Here is a 22,932-nt window from a genome sequence, read left to right on the forward strand (position 1 = left end):
ATCACGCTAATGAGATTAAATTAGAAAACTAAAACACAATAACACGATTTAAAAGTTTGTTTACATGAATAATTCACAAAAATGACATTAATATGAAATTTGACACATGCCATATTATCCTGTAAATGTCAGTGATAGTTTTTTTTTTAACTTTTTTTAAATTAGGCTAAGGCGCATTTTTATTCCTCCGTATGTATGACGTCATCATCACATTTATCGTTTTTATTTAATTTCTCTTAAAATATGCGATTAAAAAATGAAATAAATTTTTTTCTGTAATCGCAAGAGCAAAATAAAGAAATGGTTTTTTTCTTTCATGGCCTTATAAAAAATGAAAATGTTGTCAATTGCTAAGATAAATTGAAACAAAATTTAATTTTGTATTTTTATAATGTTTTTCTTGCTTTCACTCAGTGTTCTTTTTGAAGTCAAACTTCTTTATCGGGGTTGGAAAAAAATTTAGTGTAACATTTTTTCGTTACGCGTGACATTTTTCCGTTACGCGCCATCTTTTTCTTATCCCTACCACGCGTGATTCGTCTAATATTAGAGCACACAAGCTCAGTATATATACATATCATATTATAATAAAATCAGATAAGCGTAGTAAATAAATAAAGCAAAACTGCTCAACTCGAGACATTTATTGTAAAATTTACATTCTTGTTTGATCCACTTCCCGTTGGTAAAATTCGTTTAGTATCTCTTGATTCATTATAGAATCATCACAATATCTCAATTTCTTTGCCATATTTTTTTTGAGTTCATTTACATCAGTTGCTAGCATATTTTTGAATGTAGTTGTGGATATCATGTTCGCAAAGAATTTTCGGTTGGTAGTGAATTTATCAGCTACTCCAACGGTTGTCTTCGACGGGGTGTTTACATAAATATTTATATTATCCACGAAATACCTGTAAAATTAAATAATTCTTACCTCACTATAATTTTAAGAAAATTAAGTGGTTAAGTAAGTATCTAGATATGAGGCCTTTTACAGTTTAGCTAATCACCAAGAGAAGCTTCCAGAAAAAATAAAACTTCAAAGATAACAATCATTTAAGGATTTAATTGCGTTCTATTTGTAGGTACCTACTTACCGTTGGTTCGGCATACTTGTCGAGTAACATTTGACAAACATATCAATTAATTCAGTTATTACTGATTCCGCAATTTCGAAACCTTCTCTCCTGCAATTATTTCATACATTATTTAATAATAATTAATCAATTGAGCCATGTAACTAGATCGATCACTTTCCTATTACAACCAAAAATTATGATAATATCAATAAGTTTCATGTATTTACTTTCTTTCTTCATTGTTATCGCAAAGTACTAGTTTCATTTGAATATACATTAAAATAAGCGTTATTACAAGTGAGTGAATTGTTGACATTTTACGAGCCACCTGAAACGTGGTAAAATACTGTATATAAACTATTGTAAATTTCCCACAAGTCGTAAAGCGCCAGCCGATCAAAGAATAAAATATTTTCAAAATAATAGATGCATTTAGTTAGTTAGTTACAGAAATAAATAAAAAAAGACGTGTGGCACTCGGGGACTGCCGCGGTAAAGCTATTTCATAGCATGCATTCAAGCCATACCTCCGTGTCCGTCGGAGTGAGGAGCGTGAGGTTTTTTCGTTACGGAATTTCTCGATTCGGTCCCCGCGCTCAAGGCTCGCGATAGAAGCTTAGATGCAATAGCTTAAAAAAAATAACTGACATTGACCCAATATTTTTAATTAAACTATATTTTGAGCGTTAATTAATGTGGCTTGATTTTTTTTATTCTAGATAGGGAAGTGCTTGACCACAATCTCGCCTGATGGAAAGATGTGGTCTAAGGTGGTACGCGCTTCCCTAGAAGGTACAGGTTCACTCTTCGCCTGATTTTTTAAATAGATATTTAATTGTTTTAAAGGTATCTAAATATCTAAAAATAAAAACGAAACATATTTTATAACAAATTTATTAGTTTCTTATAATAATATATAAAAATCACACTCGGCGTTAAGCTTCGTTATATTCCGGTATATCAAACACCAACAGCTTCGCAACATTTGGAACCTGGTCAGCTACGGATCTCTTATTGCGTTTCACACACCGTGGTCGACCTTTTACGCTTGTATCTTTGTAATATCCCATATTACAAATACAAAAGTTTGGAGCTGAGCAAATACCATTGGGACAGCCGCCAGGGCAGTGTGCAATACACCTGAAAATATTATTTTAAATGAATAGTTATAATTTGTTTTTGAATATGCTTTTAGTAAAGTATTTTTCAGCATAAAAGTTTAACGATGATTTAAAATCTAATAATGGAAATAAGGTTTCTCCGGGTGGGTCACAGAGGACTGATAATGTCCTTGCCTACAAAGAAAATCGACTAGTGAAACATAAAATACCTATGAAATGCACCTGTCTCTTGCCTGATGGGCTAATGGTAAGGTACTTCATACTCTTGACTTGTAACAGACTTTATCGAATAATTTTTGAGCATTATATGATAAATATTCAATATTAACAAAAAATTATAATTACCTCGTCTCAGTTTCATCAGTATTATCCAAAACGTAACCTCGGTTACATTGGCATCTGTTTCCTTCAATACAAAATCCATTAATGCAGGGTTGTGAACATTGAGGTTGGAATTCTTGGTTATATTGCTGAATATCAGGATATAACTGGCTCTGGTACCCTGTCTGACCTTGCGAACCTGAAGAGCCTTGCTGACCGTATGAACTCTGACTAGTGGAATTGACTTGTTGTCCCACTGTGTATATTTGACTTCCGGTGTAACCTTGACCTCCAGATATTTCTTGGTTACCTGGGTAACCTTGTCCACCAGGATACTTTTGATTATCAGGATTACCATTGTTTCCTGGATATCTTTGGTTTCCAGGATATCCGTGGCTTGCTGGATATTCTTGGTTTCCAGATAATCCATGACTTTCCGGATATGTATGACGACCAGAATATCCTTGGCTTCCTGTATTTACTTGATTATCAGTACTTCCTGAACTTACTTGGGTACCAGGATAATCATGGCCACTAGGATTAATTTGATTACCAGGAAGACCTTGGCTTCCTGGAATATTCTGGTTACCAGGGTATCTTTGACCTCCGGGATAACCTTGATTTCCAGGATATCCTTGATTCCCGAGATACTGATATCCGGGATATCTTTGATTAGGATATCCAGGGTAACCTTCGTTTCCTGGTTGTACTTGTCCGGGCTGGCCAGGATAGTAATTAGGTCCTGGCTGCCTTGGATTTACACTTCCTGTGTTATTTATTGGTCTTCCCTGGTTACCGGGACCAACCTGATTTCCAGGATACAACGGAATATACGGCTGTTGAGAAGGAGGCGATATTACGGTAGTCGTTTTAATTTCAGGAAATTCACATCTGCCCGGGGCAACACATTTTCCATTCGGCGCACAGTTACTAAAAAGAGAATTGGAGAATTATTAATAGCGGCTTATATAATGATTAAAATGGTAGGTAGTTAGGTATTAAAAGTTTATGGAAATCATAACAAATTACTTATGTGAAACTTACTCAGTACATTGTGGAACACATAGTCCTTGTTGATCTTTTTCGAAACCTTGTGAGCACCTGCATTCATTGGGAGCGACACAGTCTCCATTTACGCATTTATCACATACTGGTTTGCAGTTGCCATCTGGACTGGACTGATATCCTTTATTGCATTCACAGGTATTGGGCGCAGTGCAGTTCCCTTAAATTATGAAATAGTAGTTACTTCTGTACTTGTGATAAATAAATAAATTACGCTTAATAAAATAATAATGTGCTGTATGTCTTTAAATGGAAATGTTTAAAGTGATAAAGGTAGTAATATAGGTTAGAGTGAGTATCGTATGATCTTATAATTTGCAATTTGTAATTTTCAATATTAATGTATAATATCAATATAAAATGTAGCAGTTGCTTTACAAGTCAACAAATTATATAGTATTCGTACCGATTCCACCGCAGTTTTCTCTACAGTTCGGCAGGCAATATTTACTATCCGAATCTAATTTGAAGCCTTCTTTACAGAGGCATTCTCCTCCACTGCAATGTCCGTTTTGACATCCGATAGGGCAAGTCGGGATACAGAAACCAGCCAGGTTTTTCACGTGGTCTGGGAAGCAGGTACATGTGTCTGGCCCAGTGCAAAGGGCATTAACACATTCTTGAGTGCACACTGGGTCACAAATTCTGAAGTTGTGAATGTTCCTTATATATCCTTTGCAGCAGGACCGAACCCGACTTAGGTCGGGGCGGGACTGAAATTGGAATGTGAATATTTTTATAAGATAAGTAAGGGAAAGCTTTTTAATGGGAACTGAACAGATATAAAAACATTAACTTACACCATTACCACGAGGCACATGTGCTTGGTTATGAACTAAATTTGCAGTCCTGAAAATAATAATTAAATTATTGTAGGAATAAAGTTTATTTATAATGCATGACACTATGAGCTGTTGATGCCAATGAAACTTATTCAAATCTCTTAGTATATTATTCTTATCGTTTTATTCGCCTGTGTGTTTTATACAGATATTATAATGTATGACCTAAGAGCCTATTGCAAGTTGAATAGGATTAATCATAAATAATAACTTACGGTACTTCTATGTAACACACTCCAATTTCATAATCCCTTTGATATGATGTATTGTATCCTTGTTGAGAGTTATTTTGACTGCCATAATAACTTCCGTAACCTTGCGTTCCATTTCCGTAAAAGCTATAAAACATTAATTACGATTATTACCGTAGGTATACCTACATTAGGTACATGAGATTGTTACCCTCATATTTTAGTTATTACCTTCCCTTACATATTTACTTTACTTACTTGCCTACCTTGCCTACAAGACTTACAATGTAAATTGAAATATTTCTATTAATTAAAATAACTACAACGCAACTTTATAAAATATGTCTAGGTATTATATTGTAGATGGATAATTATTGATGGTATAAGGAAAATGAATATAGGTACATACATATTAGATACGCTATAAATTGTTAACAACATTAAAAAAACAATGTCTAAATTTGCTCTAGCTTTTGCTACATCATAAAATACCCTATAAGTTATAATTATTATTACATAAGGTGTGCTCTAAAAGCGAATGAATTTGATAAGGTATCAATCAGAGAAGATAAGAAACGAAAGTAGTTACTTACTTAGGTAATTTTGCACCCGGATTATACTGTCGATAGCCACTATGACCTTTTACAGATTTCACGTTCATATACTGAGCGTCATTGTTTGCAGTCACACAAATTAATGTGGATACTAGTAATATAAACAAACGCATGACCAAATCGATCTATGCTAAAACATGTACAAGCAAATTATTTTAGATATAGAAGAGAAAAATCAAAAAATAATTTTAATATATTATATTTTCTGGAAGGTAGAGTTTGTATTGTAGAGCTTTTATTAAGTTCTCTTAATTTACTATAAATTAAAAATAAAAATTAACACTAATTTGTCTAAAATATTAATTTACATACCATTGACTATTTATAAAGATTGTCTCAACTGTGAACTACTCTGTTAAACTAATACAAAAACACTGAGTGTATTTATATGAATAATAATGCCATGGATGATTAACGTTTTAATATTTCTTTACAAAAGGTTCCGTACATAATAATTTCGCAATTATTCTAAAGAAACAAAACATAATGAAATGTGTGATACATCTATTTGTGTTTGATTTCGGTTTTCGTTCTAAAAAAATAACCAACAATAATAAAAAGAGAAAAACAAATCCACTTCAAAACAAACTTGACCACTTCTGAAATTAGATCTTTCTCAATGGTTTTATAATTTATTATTTGTATAAAAAAACTTACAACTTCAATTTAATACTATTATATTTTATTTGAATATTTAATTGAACCCTAGATGATGTTGTCATCAGTAGCGATGAGATAATGTTGTTTTGCATTTTGTGAATCAATTCCCTCCCGGTACCAACAGTGTCATTTAAATTCTACGTTAAATATAAAAAAAGAAACATGTTTTATTGGGGTAATAATTCGCTTATTTATCCTTAAGAAGATTCATTAAATGAAACTTTGATACATCAATAAATGGAAAAAAACATGATACATACATAATCATATTAGTATTCTTATATTGGCTGTAGTCTCAAATCTCTATAAGTAATAATAAATAATAATCTGATGCTAAAATAAACGGATTTTATTTTTGAGTCTTATGAAAACCCTAACATGAATTTCTTAATTTTAAATGTTACAAATCCTCCACTGATTCAGATCGACGTTAGATCAAAAAAATACTAAGGTCTATTATGTGCTAGGGTTTATACATTTTTATAAAGCTATGCAGAGACCATTTAACATAACTAGTGCATATAGTAGACTAGTCACTAGAGTAGTATAGTAGAGTATTTATTCACATAGCAACAACTCTGAACAGCGGCCCTGCATCATGCAGTGCAGCTGAATGAATGCAAGCGATAACAGTACGGTAATTTACAGTTAAATGTAGGTACATTATTTGTTTATCTTCCACGAATTACGATTTCTTGATCGCAATTTCAAAGATGTTGAACAAATTAATTACATACAATAACACATTATTATTTCATGATACATCATCACCATGTATACAATAGTTATATATTTTGGTGCGAATTATATTCAATGTTCATGTACTGTAGGTATTTACTTTATTATGTTCAAATTTGGGTGTAAAGATATTAAGGGCTAAGGCTATCTGTATAAAGTGGCAAATCCAATTTGAATCATATGCATTATGCATATTATAGTCACGTAAACATAGTTAATTCGCAGCTAGATATCGTAAATGCATATTTATTTTGTCAAAGGAAACACGAGATATGAAATGCCCACGCTTGACCTCGGCTCTGTTATCTATCCGATGTTAAATGTTTCTACGAATTTTGCAAACTAAATAAACGATCGATGTAAAATCGTAATAGGTACCTACTGAGAAACTATTTGTATCCATACGTTGAACGTTCGTTTGGGTCTTTACATAAGTAGTATTTTTAATTGATGTCTAGATAGGTATTTGGTTATAAATCATAAGAAAACATTATTATATCTTAATTATAAAATCTGTATCCGACGACAGGTACTTAGTATATAATTATCTGTGACCAAGTTAAGAATTATGGTCACAGTATTCAGTTTTATAGATTACTATTAGCACAGACTAATAATAATATACTACGTCTATTAGGTATTATTTTTGTTTGGATGTAATAACAATGAATCTTGATTCGTTATAATCTTAGGTTATAATTATTATTTACGCAAAGCTAACGCTACTAGTACAACTAATATCAGTTAAAATAATATATTCCCTTAAAATTACAAGATAGAAATTCTTTTAAAACTACGAGGAATAGGAACAAGCTGATTTTTATTTATAGGCGTCAAAAAATGTAAACTTTCTTTGCCGCTAATAAATTGTTAGGCTCAAGAAGTCTTTTGCTAATAAATAAACATTTGTGAGAGATGCATTTTTTAATCTGAATTTATATCAAGCTTAAATTTGTACTACACATCTTTAAATGTTGGAATTTCTCAAATTTGTTTGTATTCAATCTATGCTCAAATACGACCACGATTTTCTAATAACTTCGTAAGTAGTTGAATACTAAAATTTACCTACAAACAAAGACGACTAAAGAATAACTATTCTTATGTTAGGGCTTAGGCATAGGTATGAAGAAAAATAAACTATTAAAACACATAATTTTTTTATTCCACATGAAATCCTCATACACAAATTATTCTATTTAATATTACTAGTAAAAGTCTTCATTATTTTGAATTAAACGTTAAAATCTTTGGCATAATCTACTCATAGTTCATAATAAAAATACAAGTTTACAAGAAACTCATTTTAATTGATACTTCACCAACGCCATCTATGAACTAAAGTTTATATTTCTTGTGTTTTTTTTTAATTAGGTCATAATTCAGTCACGGCTTCACCATTTAAATTCATGACTTCAACGGCGTGTTCAGAGGGTGGTCGCCAGCATGGTATTTCTGCATACAATGGTTCAGAGCTCGTGTTGTCCATTGCATCTAATTTTGCTTCACACTTTAACGCGTCAATGGTATAGTCGGTAACAGACGTTCGTGCACTATGATGTTTCTCATCGTGAATAATAGATGGCGCTATTGATGACCGAGAAGATATTATGCCGATATCGTGGTTCCTCCGTGGTAAATGGTCGTAATGACACTCAAGTATTCCTGAGAAAATAAGAGAAAATTAGTCAATTGTGTGTTAATTGAAATCGTATTATTTTATCATCAAAGCATCATTTACCTCGGAAATTTTCCAACATTATTGGCGAAATATTTTGAACCACAACTGGTCTCATGAATTGTTTTAAGTTTCTGTCCAACGTAGATATTGGTTGATAGTGGCATTTTTCTGATTGTGGTGGATCTATAAAAAAATAAATAATTGTTACTAAAAAGAAAAACAAAAATATTACATGGCCCATGAGGGGATCGAACCCGCGACCTTCGCGTTATTAGCACGACGCTCTAACCAACTGAGCTAATGGGCCAACGATAAGATGGACGAATTTAATAATATTTTTTTAAGATGAAATTCATAATATTATTTTGGTTTGTGTCGTGTACTCCATACATCAGCACTCGTCATAATATCAGAGCCCTCCTCCATAGGAGGTTTATGTCACAAGAAGATTTATGGGAATGAATAAAAATAATATAATAATTACATAAACATAGTATTAAAATATTATATTAATTTTTAACGTTTTTGTTTTAATCGACATATTTTAAAGGTTAGTAAGTAATAATAAAAAGAAAACGAAAAAAAAATATATATAAAAACTTCTGAAACGTCTGAAATATCATCAGTATCATTAGCCAGAGAAAAGTAAAGGCTTTTTGAATTCATAATATAAGATTTACCTGGCAGTGGTGTATGAAATATGCTCCTCACGTATGGCGGTGGTTCGTCATTATTATCGATCATTACTTGCATCCTAATATCGTTCATTTTTCTAACATCCTCATAACTTGGTCTCCTACATCTTTCAAACATTACTATTAAAACTGCTATTGTAATTACTGCCATCATTATACCACCAGCAACACTTACTACAGAAATAAGATCTAATGAACTCTTTTCTCTTTCCTTTTCTGACATAACGGCTGTGATATGCTCCGGTTCTGTTAAAATATGAAATGTTTCATCTTCAGTTGGAGTTTCAGTCGAAAGAACGTTAGAAATGGTTTTAGTAACATTTTTCTGACCAATCCTATGTGTCTGTTTTACTGGACTATTCGTTTTCAATTTACTTGTAACATTAGTTGTGACTGACTTTAATGTAGTTGTCTGCAAAGGAAACTCTTTTGTTTTGAAAATACCATCTTTCAAATACCTTGTTTCATCTTTTAGATTTATCGTACGTTGAGTTGTTATTTTTGAAGTTATGTTAGTCGAAGGTCGTAAAGTTAAAACGTTGGAAGATTTCAAGATTTTTTTAAATGTGCTTGAATTTGAGGTGCTGGTCATGCTGTTAGTCGATTTAACTGTCGATGTTGGTATTTTAAAAACTGCCGCTTTGGTCGAAGAAATAGAATGAGAAGAAGAAGTGCTAATAAAAGCTTTTCTTGGAATATTCTTAGATACAGCATTAGTAACATTTTTTGCCTGAAAGGAGGTAGAAATATTCCTTTGCGGTGAAGATAATATTTTAATAGTGAACGGTGCCTGTGTTGACGTTTCTGTCGACATTGATTTCGTAACAGCAGCGTCTGTTCTCTCCAGATCCACATATTTTTGTTTCTTCGAGCTTACATTAGTCCTTAATGGTGTATAAGAGGCTGTTGTCAAGGCTATTTTCTTAAATGAAGCGTGTGATACTGAGGTTGGTATTATGGAAACTATTATGGTCCTTGGTGTAGTAATTTCAGATAATATTTCATTTTTAGTTCCATTTACACGAACATATTGTGACAGATCGTTATTCACTTTAATTTTAAATTCAGTGGATATGCCTTTTTGGGTCGGTTTTATCCATATCTCCTTCGGTTTCAATTTTGGAATCGTCAAATTGGATTGCTGTACTGGGTCTGCTTTTCTAATCATTTCCGTTGTTGAGGGAACATCTTTTGTTGTACCTAAAGTAGCTCTACTCGTAGGTGCTGTGGTAGTAGAAGTTGATGTTGGAGTTGGAGTAGTAGAAAGATTTTGAGTTGAAATGGTTTTAGTAGTTAATGGAATTTTAATAGTTGTTGAAGTAACATGCGCAGTATTCATACTGTTCGACGTACCTTCTGCAGGCGTTTCAGTTCTATTATATATAAAAGTACTAAGCGTTTTCATTGTAGTTGTACTTTCAATTGCTTTATCAATATGTGAAATTGATGTCACATTGAATATTTCCGACATAGTTGGCTTCTCTGGGGAAGTTGTTGTGATAGTACTACTGGCTTCGGTTACTATATTTGTAGTTGGTTTCGAGAAAAATGTTCTATTGGAAGGAGGACTAGTTTTTATTTGAGTAGTTATTATTAAAGTCGTACTTGAAAATATATTTGGTTTAGTAGAAGGGTGAGTTGTTTGGACAGTAGATTTTGTAGTTGTTAGTAATTCTTCCATTAAAGCAGGCGGAGGCGTTGTTGTCATGCGGATATTACAACTGAAAAAGAAATAGATTTAAGTCATTATAATTGAGCTATTTTTCAATTTGGACGTTTTCTTTCCATCTTTGCATTGTACCTTATGCAGATGTCATTAAATCGGCCCCTGTATTGTTATTTATAGTAACGTAACAAGTATTGCAATTAGAAAAATATTCTTATTCATAATATACATTTCTTTTGTATTAATAGTGGTAACCCACCTCTCACCTTGCCATCCTTCGAGGCATTCACATCGTCCAGTGGTGGGTGAACAAAATCCTTTTAAGCATTTTGCGCATTCATGAACGCAGTTCGGTCCCCATTTGTTTGGAGGACATTCTAGGAAAATAAAAATCATTATAATAATACAATTAACGAATAAAGAGTTGTAGATGTGAATTGCCAATGGAACACAATATCACGATCTTGAACGAAGTAAGTATCACTACAATGTATTATAAAACATAGTCATTGTGGCTATGCATGCATGAATTTTTAGATTCGATTTTCATGCAGCTTTTTAAAAGATTAGGAGGTGCTTTAGGAGGAAGGTTTTAAATTTTAATATATTATTAGACGCAAGCGTGCGAAGCAGCAGGCGGAAAGCTAGTAAAGTAAAAGTTGGTTAAACTGCACCTTCTGAACATCGAGTTCCCATTTTTCCGTTTGGACAAATTGGCACACAGGAAATATCTTTCATTTTGTATCCCGGGCAGCAAACAGCTACTTCAGCCATACGCTCCTCTGTCTGAAACCCATTAATCTGAATTACAGTAGCACCTCGTTAAGTCGAACCTCGATAAGTCAAAAACCTCCAAATCTCGAAAAAATGTCTTGTTCCCTTCCCTTCAAACCCGAAAACCTCCGTTACTTGAAATCTTGACCCTCTGTTAGTCGAAATTATCACTGAGTCCCTCCAAGCCATTTTGGTACATATTTTCACTCTATAACTCGAAAAATTAAATTTCACCTCTGTATCTCGAACATAGCAACGTTTTATTTTACAACCTTTATAACTTGATAATTTGGAATTTATTACCTCTATTGTTCGAACAAAAATAAGTTACCGACTTTAACAACTTGCCGACAGTACAAGTACACTATTGTTTCTTAGAAAACATTTTAGGAGTATAAGATAATAAATTTATGACTCACGTAAAAACGTGTTTGCATTAAGTTTCTAATGACGAAATTATCGATTCAGTAGCTCAGAAAACCGATACTAATGATTAAGATGACATAGAAGACGTGAAAAGTACATGCGCTCCATAGGTTTCCATCAAAGAGGCAAGAACCGCATTGAATACCTTACGAAATTTTATAGAGCAAACCAGTTTCTCTGAAGAAGAAGAATTTTCTGCTCTTTATAGATTAGACAATGCTAGAGAACAACCAAATTATCTAAAGCAAATAATATAATAAATACTTTTTTTAATGCCATATTTTTTATTTTAAAATGATTGAAATAATGTTGATTTGTAATAAATAAAAACATATTTCTCACCTCTGCAAGTTGAATTTTAATTTATTTTACCTCTCTAATTCAAAATTTATAAGAATAAACCTCAAACTCTTTATGTCGAATCAAAATCCGCCTAAGTCGAAATCCTCCATAAGTTGAAAACTCTATAACTCGAATTTTTTGGCGTCTCCCTTGATATTCGACTTATAGAGGTGCTACTGTATCTATGTCTTTTTAATCTATAAAATATCACATTTATTTAAATTATTATTATTTACAATTAAAATTGAAATTAGTTTCAATGTTTTCTTTGTTTAATTTTTACATTCAGGATATTTACATTAGTTAGTTTGTAAATTAAAAAGGGCTTAAATATCGACTACTAGAATTTAATCCATACTAGAAGCTATTAGCTATGTCTATTGTCTAATGAAGAAGATGTTTTGCTACTGTAAAAATTATCTACCATATTAGTAAAAAATAACGCATGAGTCTATCATGCATTTATTGTATGGGTCTAAAGGGGAAGGTCCTCCTTCAGTCCTTCACCTGTGCATTTGTATGTAACCAAAATCTAATAAAAGCGAGTTAAAATATTCACCTCTAATCTTGTTAGATCTCGCATTTCGGTTTTCCACCGTGAACACCGTGGTGGCATCGAGAAGCACCATTCGTAAGTCCTGACCGACATCGGCGCGCGATATTTTACACGCTTCGTTATATTGTATCTGGAAAATTGGAAAATGTTTATAATATAAGTATATTTAAAAAGTATTATTTAAAAGTATTAGATTATATTAAAAGTATTAGATATTAAATATATGTATTTCTATACGAGAAGGTAAATGGCGTCTTTCAAATAGATGATAGAGATCGCCAGTTTAGTCAGTTAATTTTAAATTATAAGAGCATTCAATCCATCAATCTCAATATTTATTAATTCAAACTCATTACTCCGAACGAATTCATTCAATCATAAGTTCTGTATTGAGATGTTTAACTATATAATATTAAACATACGAAAAATTAGTAAACTCTACATAGTTTAAATAAATAATAAATATAAACAAGATGTACAATTCACATAATGCGATGTAATAGAATATAAATATACATCGTAAAAATTACTAGTTTTTGCACTAAGGAAAGTAGGTATAAAAATTCTTACTTTTGTTGTACCATGCAGACATTTGGACCACTTAAACTTGTCACTTGCACTATTATCATTGTAATAAACACAGTAAATACACAAAACACTATATTGGTCCGAGGCCATGATTGTATCACTATCATTTTTAACGCTTAATCATTTCCAATCCATCTTTCAAAAAATATATTCCTTCCACTTTTGCATTATCATTTACCTGAAAAGTGAAAACTATTTATAAATATACGTATGACTTACATGTCAAAAGCTCTTTGCTTTTGAATAAAATAAACTGTATTTAATGCAATGTTTTTTACTCTGAGATCTGTTTAAAAACTTTTAAAGTACTCCGTATAAATTGTTGGGGTGACATTATAAAAACTATGTTACAAAATTGCCAATCCCTGTGGTTAAAAATTGTGGTCACAATCACAGTTTTTTCTGTGCTTGTAAGTTATAACACTATCATATAAACCACAAAACCGGTCTCGATTATTCTAGAATCAATTCCCGTGTGACATAACCAATAACCATGGTTTTAATTACGAATTATGCAATCAGAATTAGGAAACGTAGCCTATCACACGACTGTTAGGCGACAATTAATTTAAATGCCCTCTTTACGCTCCCCATCCTGTCGAGTTAGTTGACCTTTATTATGAGAGAACACTAGTAGAGGGAATAAAAACTATTGTCATTAATAAAATTTATTAAACTACAATGGGAATTAGTCCAGTGAATGATTCCTGATGACTGAACAAAGACATTATGATGTTCTAATAAATATTGTAAGGGTGTTGATGGACGCTTTAGATCCAGATATTAAAAAAAATACAGTTCCAAACGTTGAATCGAAATGGAGACATAATATGTATCAGACAAATCTTAAATTCTACTAAACAAGACTTTATAAAAACAATTCCTTTTGTGACAAGGAAATTGAAATCTTTTTTCATTAACTAAGATTAGGTACTGATCATTTACGACTTATCTATTACTGTAGAAAGCTTTCACAAGATGGCAGTAGATTATTTTTCTCTCAAGTTTTTGTTTATGTATCTTTGTGTAATAAATTTCACAAAAGTATGCAAAAAATAAATACAACAAACAATATAATTTTATGGTTTGTGTATTTGTGTAACTATTACTCAAGTAGTAATTAACGATGTGTATGATCTAAACATTTTCTCAAAATAAATCTTTGTTGAAACAATAAGAAAAACCTCATCGAAATAATGAAATTATGTATCAGTTTTATTTGTCCATATACAATTTACAGCCCACGCATCTCAAAATGCGTCTATTGTAATAGATAATAACCCATTATTTCTTTATAATCAATCAATAATGCGTATATGTTTTGTCAGGGAACAGTTACTGTAACTAGACGTAATTGAGGGGACCAAACTACTATCTTCCGCTCTTCTATTAGGACAGGGTATGAATTGGTTTATAATATAATAATATAAAGAACATTCGAATTGGGCGTTACAAACTATTATAGGAAGAGAGATGAAACATTAGTTCTGCTTGCTTTGTCGTGATTTGAAACTTTAAACTCAAAAATTACTGCATCGTATTGGCTAAAATTTCATGTTAAACAACTTGCTTCAAATTTTGTTATCTGTTATCATATGTGTTTCTTTATTTCTTCGTCATGTAACTAAAATGTACTAACTGCATCGTAGTGAAAAGTGTAATAGTCTATTAAATAATAATTAACCAAAACATAAACGTAAGCTACTGAAAAGTTTATATTACTCAATATAAATCCTCTATGCTCACTTTAAAATATATTTGATACTTAGTACTTACTACTACGTTTAGTGCACTTTTATTGTGTACTTACAATGTAGCTTTTGAACTTTGTTGCATGGTCATTCATAACTCTGGTTGAGTAGTTAACGAAGGACATGTGAGACTTTTATTAGAGTTAATGTATAAGGCAGCTGCTTATAACCAAGGATAAATTGCTTTAATGACTCTCGCGATGTACATGCACATTTGGTGATTGAATTTAATTTTTTATGGACGAAAAATGAGTTGCCCTCATTTGTATGTCGTAAAAATGTGCTAGTTTAATTATTTAGTGTTTAAACGATTAAGGTTAAGAATTAAGATAGAGAAGAGTATTTAATAATAATTAACATACTTAAGAATAATTCATATTTATTAAAGAAAATTATTGATATTGTGCTTTGCAGCCGCTTTAAAATAATTTTCAAAATTGCTTTTAAGCTTTTTGGAATTAATTTTGAAATGAATTCCTATATCAATAATAATTAATAACGCTTATTAAAAATAAATATAGTATAAATAAATAAAAGGTAGCTACATAGAGACAAAAATAGAGTTGCATTGTTTATGATATTCAAACTGCATGAAGATTTTAATCTAATATTAATAAATTAAAACACAACAACAAACCATCAACAAACCTTTTTTTAAACATAACACAAACACAATTTCACCACAATTTATTGCAAATTCTACTACGCGATTGATACAAATGTACCAGGAGATAAGGAATATAGGGTAGATCGCGTGTTTTCGACGATGCGACCGGGATGCGACTGGGATGTGATAGGATGTGCTGATAGCGATGCGGGTCGTAGAAAAAATAGCGGGACCACGGCCATAATAGCTTTCTCAGAAATACGGCACAAAAACTTTTGTGCGGGAACCTTTGCTTTAAATAATTGAACGTAAAAAGTTATTGTATAAATAAATAATGTAAAGCAGTGATATGATAAATATTCTATTTTATATTGTTAATTTGAAATAAAAAAAAAGAAAGTTTGATATAATTATGAATAAATATATTATGCTGATAGTTAAAGTTGTACCTGCCATAGTTCAAGACTGTGGTTCTGAACTTCTGAGATGATGGTACATATTGGAATTTAGGATCGGTATTCTGGATACAGGTAGAAGGTCAAATATTTTGTTTATTGAATAGTTTCATCTTTCTCTAGTATTGTTATTAAATTTATAGTTTAGTACAACAAAATAATACGCTGAATAGATTGGAATGAAATCTTGATAAAAGTGAAAAAACTACAAATTTTTCAATGATCGAAATAAACTTATCTTGGTTGTTAATTTAAAAAAATAGACATTAATTATGAAGTGTACCTATTTCAATAGAACTTAACGCGAGTATGAAATGTAAACAGAAAAATTAGAACAATATTTGTAAATAGGAATAAGCGCGCAAGGGCGTTGAAACCAAGCGGGAGATTTTTTTCAAACCTTATTTGGGAATGTGATATTTATGACTAGTGTTTAGGGATCAAATTGGAATGGGTATCAGTTGGATGGCTTTAAGCACAGGGGACAGCAATTCAATAAACGAGGCGACGTGAAGTCGGGGCGATCCAATATGAGTGTTTCAGTTGCATCCGTTATGAGGGGATATTGTGTAATGTTAGTTTTATATAAGCACTTGAAGTAATAGTGTCATTTTATAAATTTGAATTTATTGGCTTTGCTGAGCTGTTTACAAATTTCGTACTATGAGCATGTCTGCGTGTAGAGATGATGTACATGTTTTTTATGGGTAATTTTTTAGAAATGAAGTATAGAATCATTTTAATTTTTTGAATTACGTCGTATAATATGGCGTCAAGAAAAACGATGTTATTAATTGAAAATTAGCCTAGTATAGGAAAAAGAAAACTTCAAAATCAAATGTTGCAAATATCACGTCGAAGTAACATAACTTATTAAGTATTTTGCAATTTATTTCATGCACTAGTTTGTAAAAATGCGTAATACCTACTTCAAGTAGGTATCATACCCATCAATTTTATAAAGGAGGAGTATTCTTCTGTATACATTCTTATTTCGTATGTACTTAAATGTAACACTATATTTTATTCAGTACTAGCGACCCGCCCCGGCTTCGCACGGGTGCAATGCTGATACTAAATACACTACAGAAAAACTGTGAACGTTGTATATAAAAATATAGCGGCCCGCTCCGGCTTCGCAAGGGTATAAAATAGATAGCCGGGCGGCCGGCCGGTACCGCCGCAAACGCTACGTCCCGCAATTTTTAAATCTGTAATATCTTCGAAAATATTCACTTAAATCATACGGTGTAAAGAGCCATATAGATCTATATTAAATGAACAATGTATTCAAGGTATTTAATTGGTTAAGGATTAATGCTGTATTGGTTAAAATCGCATCGAAAATTAGCCATTATTTGTCGTAAAAAGTAAATGACAAAAAATAGTTATTGTGGGTTATCCATAAGAGATAGACATATACCATCGCGGACTTTTCTGTAGACCTTTTCAATGTGTATAATACTTAGTACATTATTTTGATAAAACTCGTAGGGTTCAGCCTGCGTTTGCAATGTAAGCGGAAAAAATGAAATTTTTTACGACATCACATTAGAAATCTCAAAAATAACAGTACTTCTCCACTATTTAATGGATGTTATTATACATATAAACCTTCCTCTTGAATCACTCTATCTATTAAAAAAAACCGCATCAAAATCCGTTGCGTAGTTTCAAAGATTTAAGCGTACAAAGGGACATAGGGACATAGGGACAGGGAAAGCGACTTTGTTTTATACTATGTAGTGATACGTTGATATACCTGTGAAGAAGTCGGTGTATTCACACGAGACACTTAGGCACGCTTCCGCAAAGGCTTTAGGGAATGAGGCTTTGTTACAAGCCTTTGTTTTAGCACAAAGATACCAGATTCCTTTTTAAAGTGTGATTACACTTTGAAACTTTGTAACAAATGGGGGTGTTTGTTGAAAGCCTGTTTTATTTGTGACACCTTTTCTTTATTATTGTTATCTATTCTTTGTAAAAAAAGCTTTAAATTATGTACAAATGAAAACTGCTTGACCGAATTGTGTTTGAATTAAAATAATTAATCAATAAGGTATTGTATCACCTACATTAAATGCCTATTCTGGGTATAAAGTCTACATTATTATCTTGTTAAATCCTACTAATATCAATTATATATTCTGGGCTAATATCACTACATAGTATAAAACAAAGTCGCTTTCTCTGTCCCTATGTCCCTATGCCCCTATGTAAGCTTAAATCTTTAATCACTACATAGTATAAAACAAAGTCGCTTTCTCTGTCCCTATGTCCCTATGTCCCTATGTAAGCTTAAATCTTTAAAACTACGCGACGGATTTTGATGCAGTTTTTTTTAATAGATAGAGTCATTCAAGAGGAAGGTTTTAGTGCATAATTTTTTCATGTTTTAGACAAAGCGGGCGAAGCCGCGGGCAGAAAGCTAGTGTTTTATAAATGCGAAAGTTTGTGAGAATGGATGTATGTTGTCACTCTTTCACGCAAATACTACCGAACCGATTACAATGCAATTTAGCACCCGTATAGAGGGTATCCTGTTGAACAACGGACGAGGCTCTGACGACCGACTGATGGCGGTATAACCATCCAAATCAGCATAACAAAATCTAACAGGACAGCAATGGGCAGCAGCATTGCTGTTTCGAAATGTTATGCACTGCGGTCGCCAACCCGCATGCCCAGCGTGGCGACTATGGGTATTTACCAATTATGGCAAGCTATTCCCAACCACGGCCCCCAGTTCCCGGTAGTTCTACTATTCCCGGCCACGGCGGCGGTCGTGGTAACGGTAGAACAGGGGGTGCGAAGAATCCCCGGGTTATGGTAGGCCGCCAAATCCAACTGACCCTTGCAACGTATAACGGACGCACGCTACGGCTCGATGAACACCTTGTGCAGCTCGAAGAGGAGTTAAGTAATATAAAATGGCATATTCTTGGGTTATGCGAAGTCCGAAGAGAGGGAGAGGACACCATAACTCTTGAATCGGGACATATCATGTACTTTAGAGAAGGAGACCGCCCTTCTGAAGGTGGTGTTGGGTTTCTGGTCAACAAAGTCCTCTGTTCCAACATTGTAGAAGTCGCAAGTGTGTCGCCCAGGGTTGCGTACCTCATACTTAAGATCTCTAAGAGGTATAGCCTTAAGGTGATCCAGGTTTACGCACCAACTTCGGCACACTCTGACGAAGATGTAGAAAAAATATACGAAGATATATCTAAAGCCTTACATTACACCAAAAAGGCACACTACAATGTTGTGATGGGGGACTTCAACGCTAAAGTGGGAACGCAAAGTTGCAGCGAATCGGCGATAGGACCGCACGGTTTTGGAGTCAGAAACCAGAGGGGTCATATGCTGGTCAACTTCCTCGAAAAAGAGGGACTGTATTTGATGAACTCTTTCTTCAAGAAACAGCCCCAAAGGAAGTGGACCTGGCAAAGCCCTGATGGTAGGACCCGTAATGAGATTGACTTTATCATTACGGACAAAAAACGCATATTCAGAGATGTCTCAGTGATCACAAGGTTTAATACGGGCAGTGATCACCGTTATCTTAGAGGCACTCTGAATATCAATTGCAAGTTAGAACGAAACCGATTGATAAGGTCAATACTCCGGCCCAGTTCACTTCAAACCCTTCTTGAATCTGAAACTTTTCAGTTGAAATTACAAAATAGATTCGCCTCCTTAGAACCCACAAATGACGTTGATCAAAAACTCCAACAAGTCATTGATATTCTCAGGGATGAAGGTAAAGGGTTGTTCAAAATAAAATCTACCGGTAAAAGGTCTAAACTTTCGCGGGAGACCCTGGCTTTGATGGACGACCGACGCGATAACCCACAATCAGCTTTGCCAGCCCAAAGGCTATTAAACAAAAGGATATCCACGATGGTTCGGCGCGACCTTAGATCCTATAATACTCTTGCAGTTGAAAAAGCAATTGAGCAAAATCGCGGATCGAAAGTGTTCGCGCAAAACCTAGATAGATCTTCACTGACAAAGCTGACAACATCTACGGGGAGCGTCTTGACATCGAGGCCGGAGATTCTCGCGGAGGTTGAAGACTTTTACAGCCGCTTGTACACTTCACACAAACCTAAGCCAGCACCATCCAATAAAGACCCCAGAGCTACCTTAACTCGCCATTACACCGATGAGCTTCCCGAAATCAGCCTAGACGAATTGGAGTTGGCCCTGAGGCAACTTAAAAACGGAAAAGCCCCTGGAGATGACGGAGTAACTACGGAGCTTATCAGAGCAGGTGGAGCTCCTGTCCTAAAACAACTAAGAGACCTGTTTAATTCTGTCCTCTTCACTGGGAGAACTCCGAAGGCGTGGAGCGAAAGTGTCGTGGTGCTGTTCTTTAAAAAGGGGGACAAAACCCTCTTAAAGAACTACAGGCCCATATCACTTTTGAGCCACGCCTATAAATTGTTCTCAAGGGTCATCACCAACCGTCTCGCACGAAGACTCGATGAGTTTCAACCTCCGGAACAGGCCGGGTTTCGCAGTGGATTCAGTACCATAGACCACATCTACACAGTGAGGCAGATTGTACAGAAAACAGAAGAGTACAATCAGCCCCTGTGCATTGCTTTTGTGGATTATGAGAAAGCTTTCGACTGCATCGAGACGTGGTCTGTTCTGGAGTCCTTGCAGCGCTGCCAGGTAGACTGCAGATATATCGAGGTGCTGAGATCTCTGTACGATGCCGCAACCATGTCCGTCCAAATCCAGAACCAGTGTACCAAACGCATCCATCTACGGCGAGGCGTGAGACAAGGCGATGTAATCTCGCCGAAATTGTTCACAAACGCGTTAGAGGATATGTTTGGGACACTGGATTGGAAAGGACGAGGCATCAATATCAATGGCCAGTACATCTCACACTTGCGATTTGCCGATGACATAGTCATTATGGCTAAATCGCTGCAGGAACTCAAGCAGATGCTGAACGAACTAGCCGAATCCTCCCTACGCATCGGTCTCCGCATGAACTCAGATAAAACGAAGATCATGGTCAACAATCATGTTTTACCGGAGCCGATCATAATAAATGGAGTCTCCCTAGAAATTGTTCAAGAGTATGTATACCTAGGGCAAATGCTCCAACTAGGTAAGAACAATTTCGACGGTGAGATCAACAGGCGGATTCGGCTGGGTTGGGCGGCTTTTGGAAAACTCCGTCGAGTCTTCGCGTCGTCACTACCACAATGCCTCAAGACAAAAGTATTTAATCAGTGCGTCCTACCAGTCATGACCTACGGAGCCGAGACGTGGACACTGACAGTACGACTGGTCCACCAACTTAAAGTCGCTCAGCGTGCTATGGAGAGAGCTATGCTCGGTATTTCTCTGAGGGACCAAGTCCGGAACGAAGTAATTCGCCAGAGAACGAAAGTTACCGACATAGCTCAACGGATTAGCATGCTGAAGTGGCAGTGGGCCGGTCATATGTGCCGCAGAACGGACAACCGCTGGGGCACACATGTACTAGAGTGGAGACCGCGGCTCGGCAAACGTAGCGTAGGACGCCCTGCTACAAGGTGGAGTGACGACATCCGCAGGGTTGCTGGGCATAACTGGCGTCAACGAGCGAATGACCGGGCTCAATGGCGTGCCATGACTGAGGCCTATGTCCAGCAGTGGACAAACATAGGCTGTTAATGATGATGATGATGATAGAGGGTAACTTGGATTAACACATAGGATAGGTATTATCCCGGAAATCTCACGGTAACGGGAACTATGCTGATTTTTCTTTGAAAACGGGCAAAGCCGCTGGCGGAAAGCTAGTGTAATATGAATTCCATAATCTTAAGAATCGATAATTGATATCGCAAAGTAGACTTTATTTAATTTATATAATAATATTGTTCATTCAGCCGACGCAGTTATTAAATTCGTTGTCCTACTTCATAACAATATTATCGGTAGCTTGTAATCATCACAATATAACGAAACAATTAATATAATTACTTTGTAATTGATCAAAATTATTAACCATCAATCTCTTCGCAACTGTTTTGTAACATTTTGTTATTTGCTTATTAACCCAAAATACATAACTATTAGGCTGAAACAAGACTATTGCATATAAAGACGTATTGCACCATTATACTATTTTGTTTGACTCGGTTTTAGGTAATTAAAGAAAATATTGGTTGATCAAATTTCTAACAGTGGGCCATGGAATGTTGCCAATAGGAATAAGGAAATGTATGTATTTTAGAATGGTAATTTTTCTCTGTTATATTAATTTGTAAGATATTTGTGATAACCATATTTTCTTAGTAGATTACGACTGATTGATGTGTTGAGAAAAATAATAGATATGTTTAAAAATATCCTTAGGACATCAAATGAATATGCTACTGCAAGACACACATTTCTTTTATATATTCTCAATAATTAATACCTATACAAAAAAATAATACTAAAGACGAATTACAATTAAAAAAGGATGGATAATTGAGAATAATTAAATCTTGCATTCTTTTTAAGTCTAGAAAGGTGTAATCACTATCACTACATCGTATAAAACAAAGTCGCTTTCTCTGTCCCTATGTCCCTTTGTATGCTTAAATCTTTGAAACTACGCAACGGATTTTGATATGGTTTTTTTAATAGATAGAGTGATTCAAGAGGAAGGTTTTAGTATACAATTTATTAGGTTTTAGACAAAGCGGGCGAAGCCGCGGGCGGAAAGCGGGGTAATAAAAGGATTAAAAAAAATGAATAAAAG

At 34.1% G+C, this 22,932-nt stretch overlaps 3 protein-coding genes and 1 non-coding gene across 4 annotated transcripts; all 4 read right to left on the minus strand.

Annotated features, from left to right (window-relative positions):
• Positions 1-655: 655 nt before the first annotated feature.
• LOC149905277 (uncharacterized) lies at positions 656-1,398 on the minus strand. Its single transcript, XM_090106456.1, has 3 exons — positions 1,310-1,398; positions 1,101-1,190; positions 656-914 (listed from the first exon to the last, which is right to left on the minus strand). Exons 1-3 carry the CDS (start codon positions 1,396-1,398, stop codon positions 656-658), a joined length of 438 nt encoding a protein of 145 aa, XP_089962582.1.
• A 562-nt stretch (positions 1,399-1,960) lies between these two features.
• On the minus strand, positions 1,961-5,623 carry LOC149905278 (uncharacterized). The gene is made up of 8 exons (XM_090106455.1): positions 5,549-5,623; positions 5,216-5,366; positions 4,647-4,769; positions 4,390-4,438; positions 3,996-4,302; positions 3,569-3,749; positions 2,549-3,454; positions 1,961-2,222 (listed from the first exon to the last, which is right to left on the minus strand). Exons 2-8 carry the CDS (start codon positions 5,347-5,349, stop codon positions 2,018-2,020), a joined length of 1,905 nt encoding a protein of 634 aa, XP_089962581.1. The 5' UTR covers positions 5,350-5,366; positions 5,549-5,623; the 3' UTR covers positions 1,961-2,017.
• A 2,154-nt stretch (positions 5,624-7,777) lies between these two features.
• On the minus strand, positions 7,778-15,892 carry LOC149905279 (uncharacterized). Its single transcript, XM_090106372.1, has 8 exons — positions 15,762-15,892; positions 13,345-13,540; positions 12,778-12,904; positions 11,351-11,462; positions 10,936-11,053; positions 8,996-10,731; positions 8,376-8,498; positions 7,778-8,299 (listed from the first exon to the last, which is right to left on the minus strand). Exons 2-8 carry the CDS (start codon positions 13,467-13,469, stop codon positions 8,010-8,012), a joined length of 2,631 nt encoding a protein of 876 aa, XP_089962498.1. The 5' UTR covers positions 13,470-13,540; positions 15,762-15,892; the 3' UTR covers positions 7,778-8,009.
• Positions 8,549-8,622, minus strand: TRNAI-AAU (transfer RNA isoleucine (anticodon AAU)). The gene has a single exon. It is a non-coding gene; the product is annotated as a tRNA-Ile (tRNA).
• Positions 15,893-22,932: the final 7,040 nt, after the last annotated feature.

This window comes from Colias eurytheme, chromosome 10, assembly GCF_061535395.1.
Source record: "Colias eurytheme isolate Ceu_HAF_F1 chromosome 10, ilColEury1 Martin Lab GWU primary, whole genome shotgun sequence".
Taxonomy (NCBI): Eukaryota; Metazoa; Arthropoda; class Insecta; order Lepidoptera; family Pieridae; genus Colias; species Colias eurytheme.

What these genes read in the sequence shown, in the direction of transcription:
- LOC149905278 (XM_090106455.1), bottom strand. Translation starts at nt 5,349, where the DNA reads ATGCGTTTGTTTATATTACTAGTATCCACATTAATTTGTGTGACTGCA. An exon ending in ATGTGCCTCGTGGTAATGGT is followed by an intron (nt 4,303 to 4,389) that starts GTAAGTTAATGT and finishes TTCCAATTTCAG; the next exon opens with TCCCGCCCCGACCTAAGTCG. An exon ending in ACTGATGAAACTGAGACGAG is followed by an intron (nt 2,223 to 2,548) that starts GTAATTATAATT and finishes TAATATTTTCAG; the next exon opens with GTGTATTGCACACTGCCCTG.
- LOC149905279 (XM_090106372.1), bottom strand. Translation starts at nt 13,469, where the DNA reads ATGATAGTGATACAATCATGGCCTCGGACCAATATAGTGTTTTGTGTA. An exon ending in GGGAACTCGATGTTCAGAAG is followed by an intron (nt 11,054 to 11,350) that starts GTGCAGTTTAAC and finishes TTATTTTCCTAG; the next exon opens with AATGTCCTCCAAACAAATGG. An exon ending in ATTTCATACACCACTGCCAG is followed by an intron (nt 8,499 to 8,995) that starts GTAAATCTTATA and finishes ATTTTTTTATAG; the next exon opens with ATCCACCACAATCAGAAAAA.
- LOC149905277 (XM_090106456.1), bottom strand. Translation starts at nt 1,398, where the DNA reads ATGTCAACAATTCACTCACTTGTAATAACGCTTATTTTAATGTATATT. An exon ending in GATAACAATGAAGAAAGAAA is followed by an intron (nt 1,191 to 1,309) that starts GTAAATACATGA and finishes AAATAATTGCAG; the next exon opens with GAGAGAAGGTTTCGAAATTG. An exon ending in ACAAGTATGCCGAACCAACG is followed by an intron (nt 915 to 1,100) that starts GTAAGTAGGTAC and finishes TTAATTTTACAG; the next exon opens with GTATTTCGTGGATAATATAA.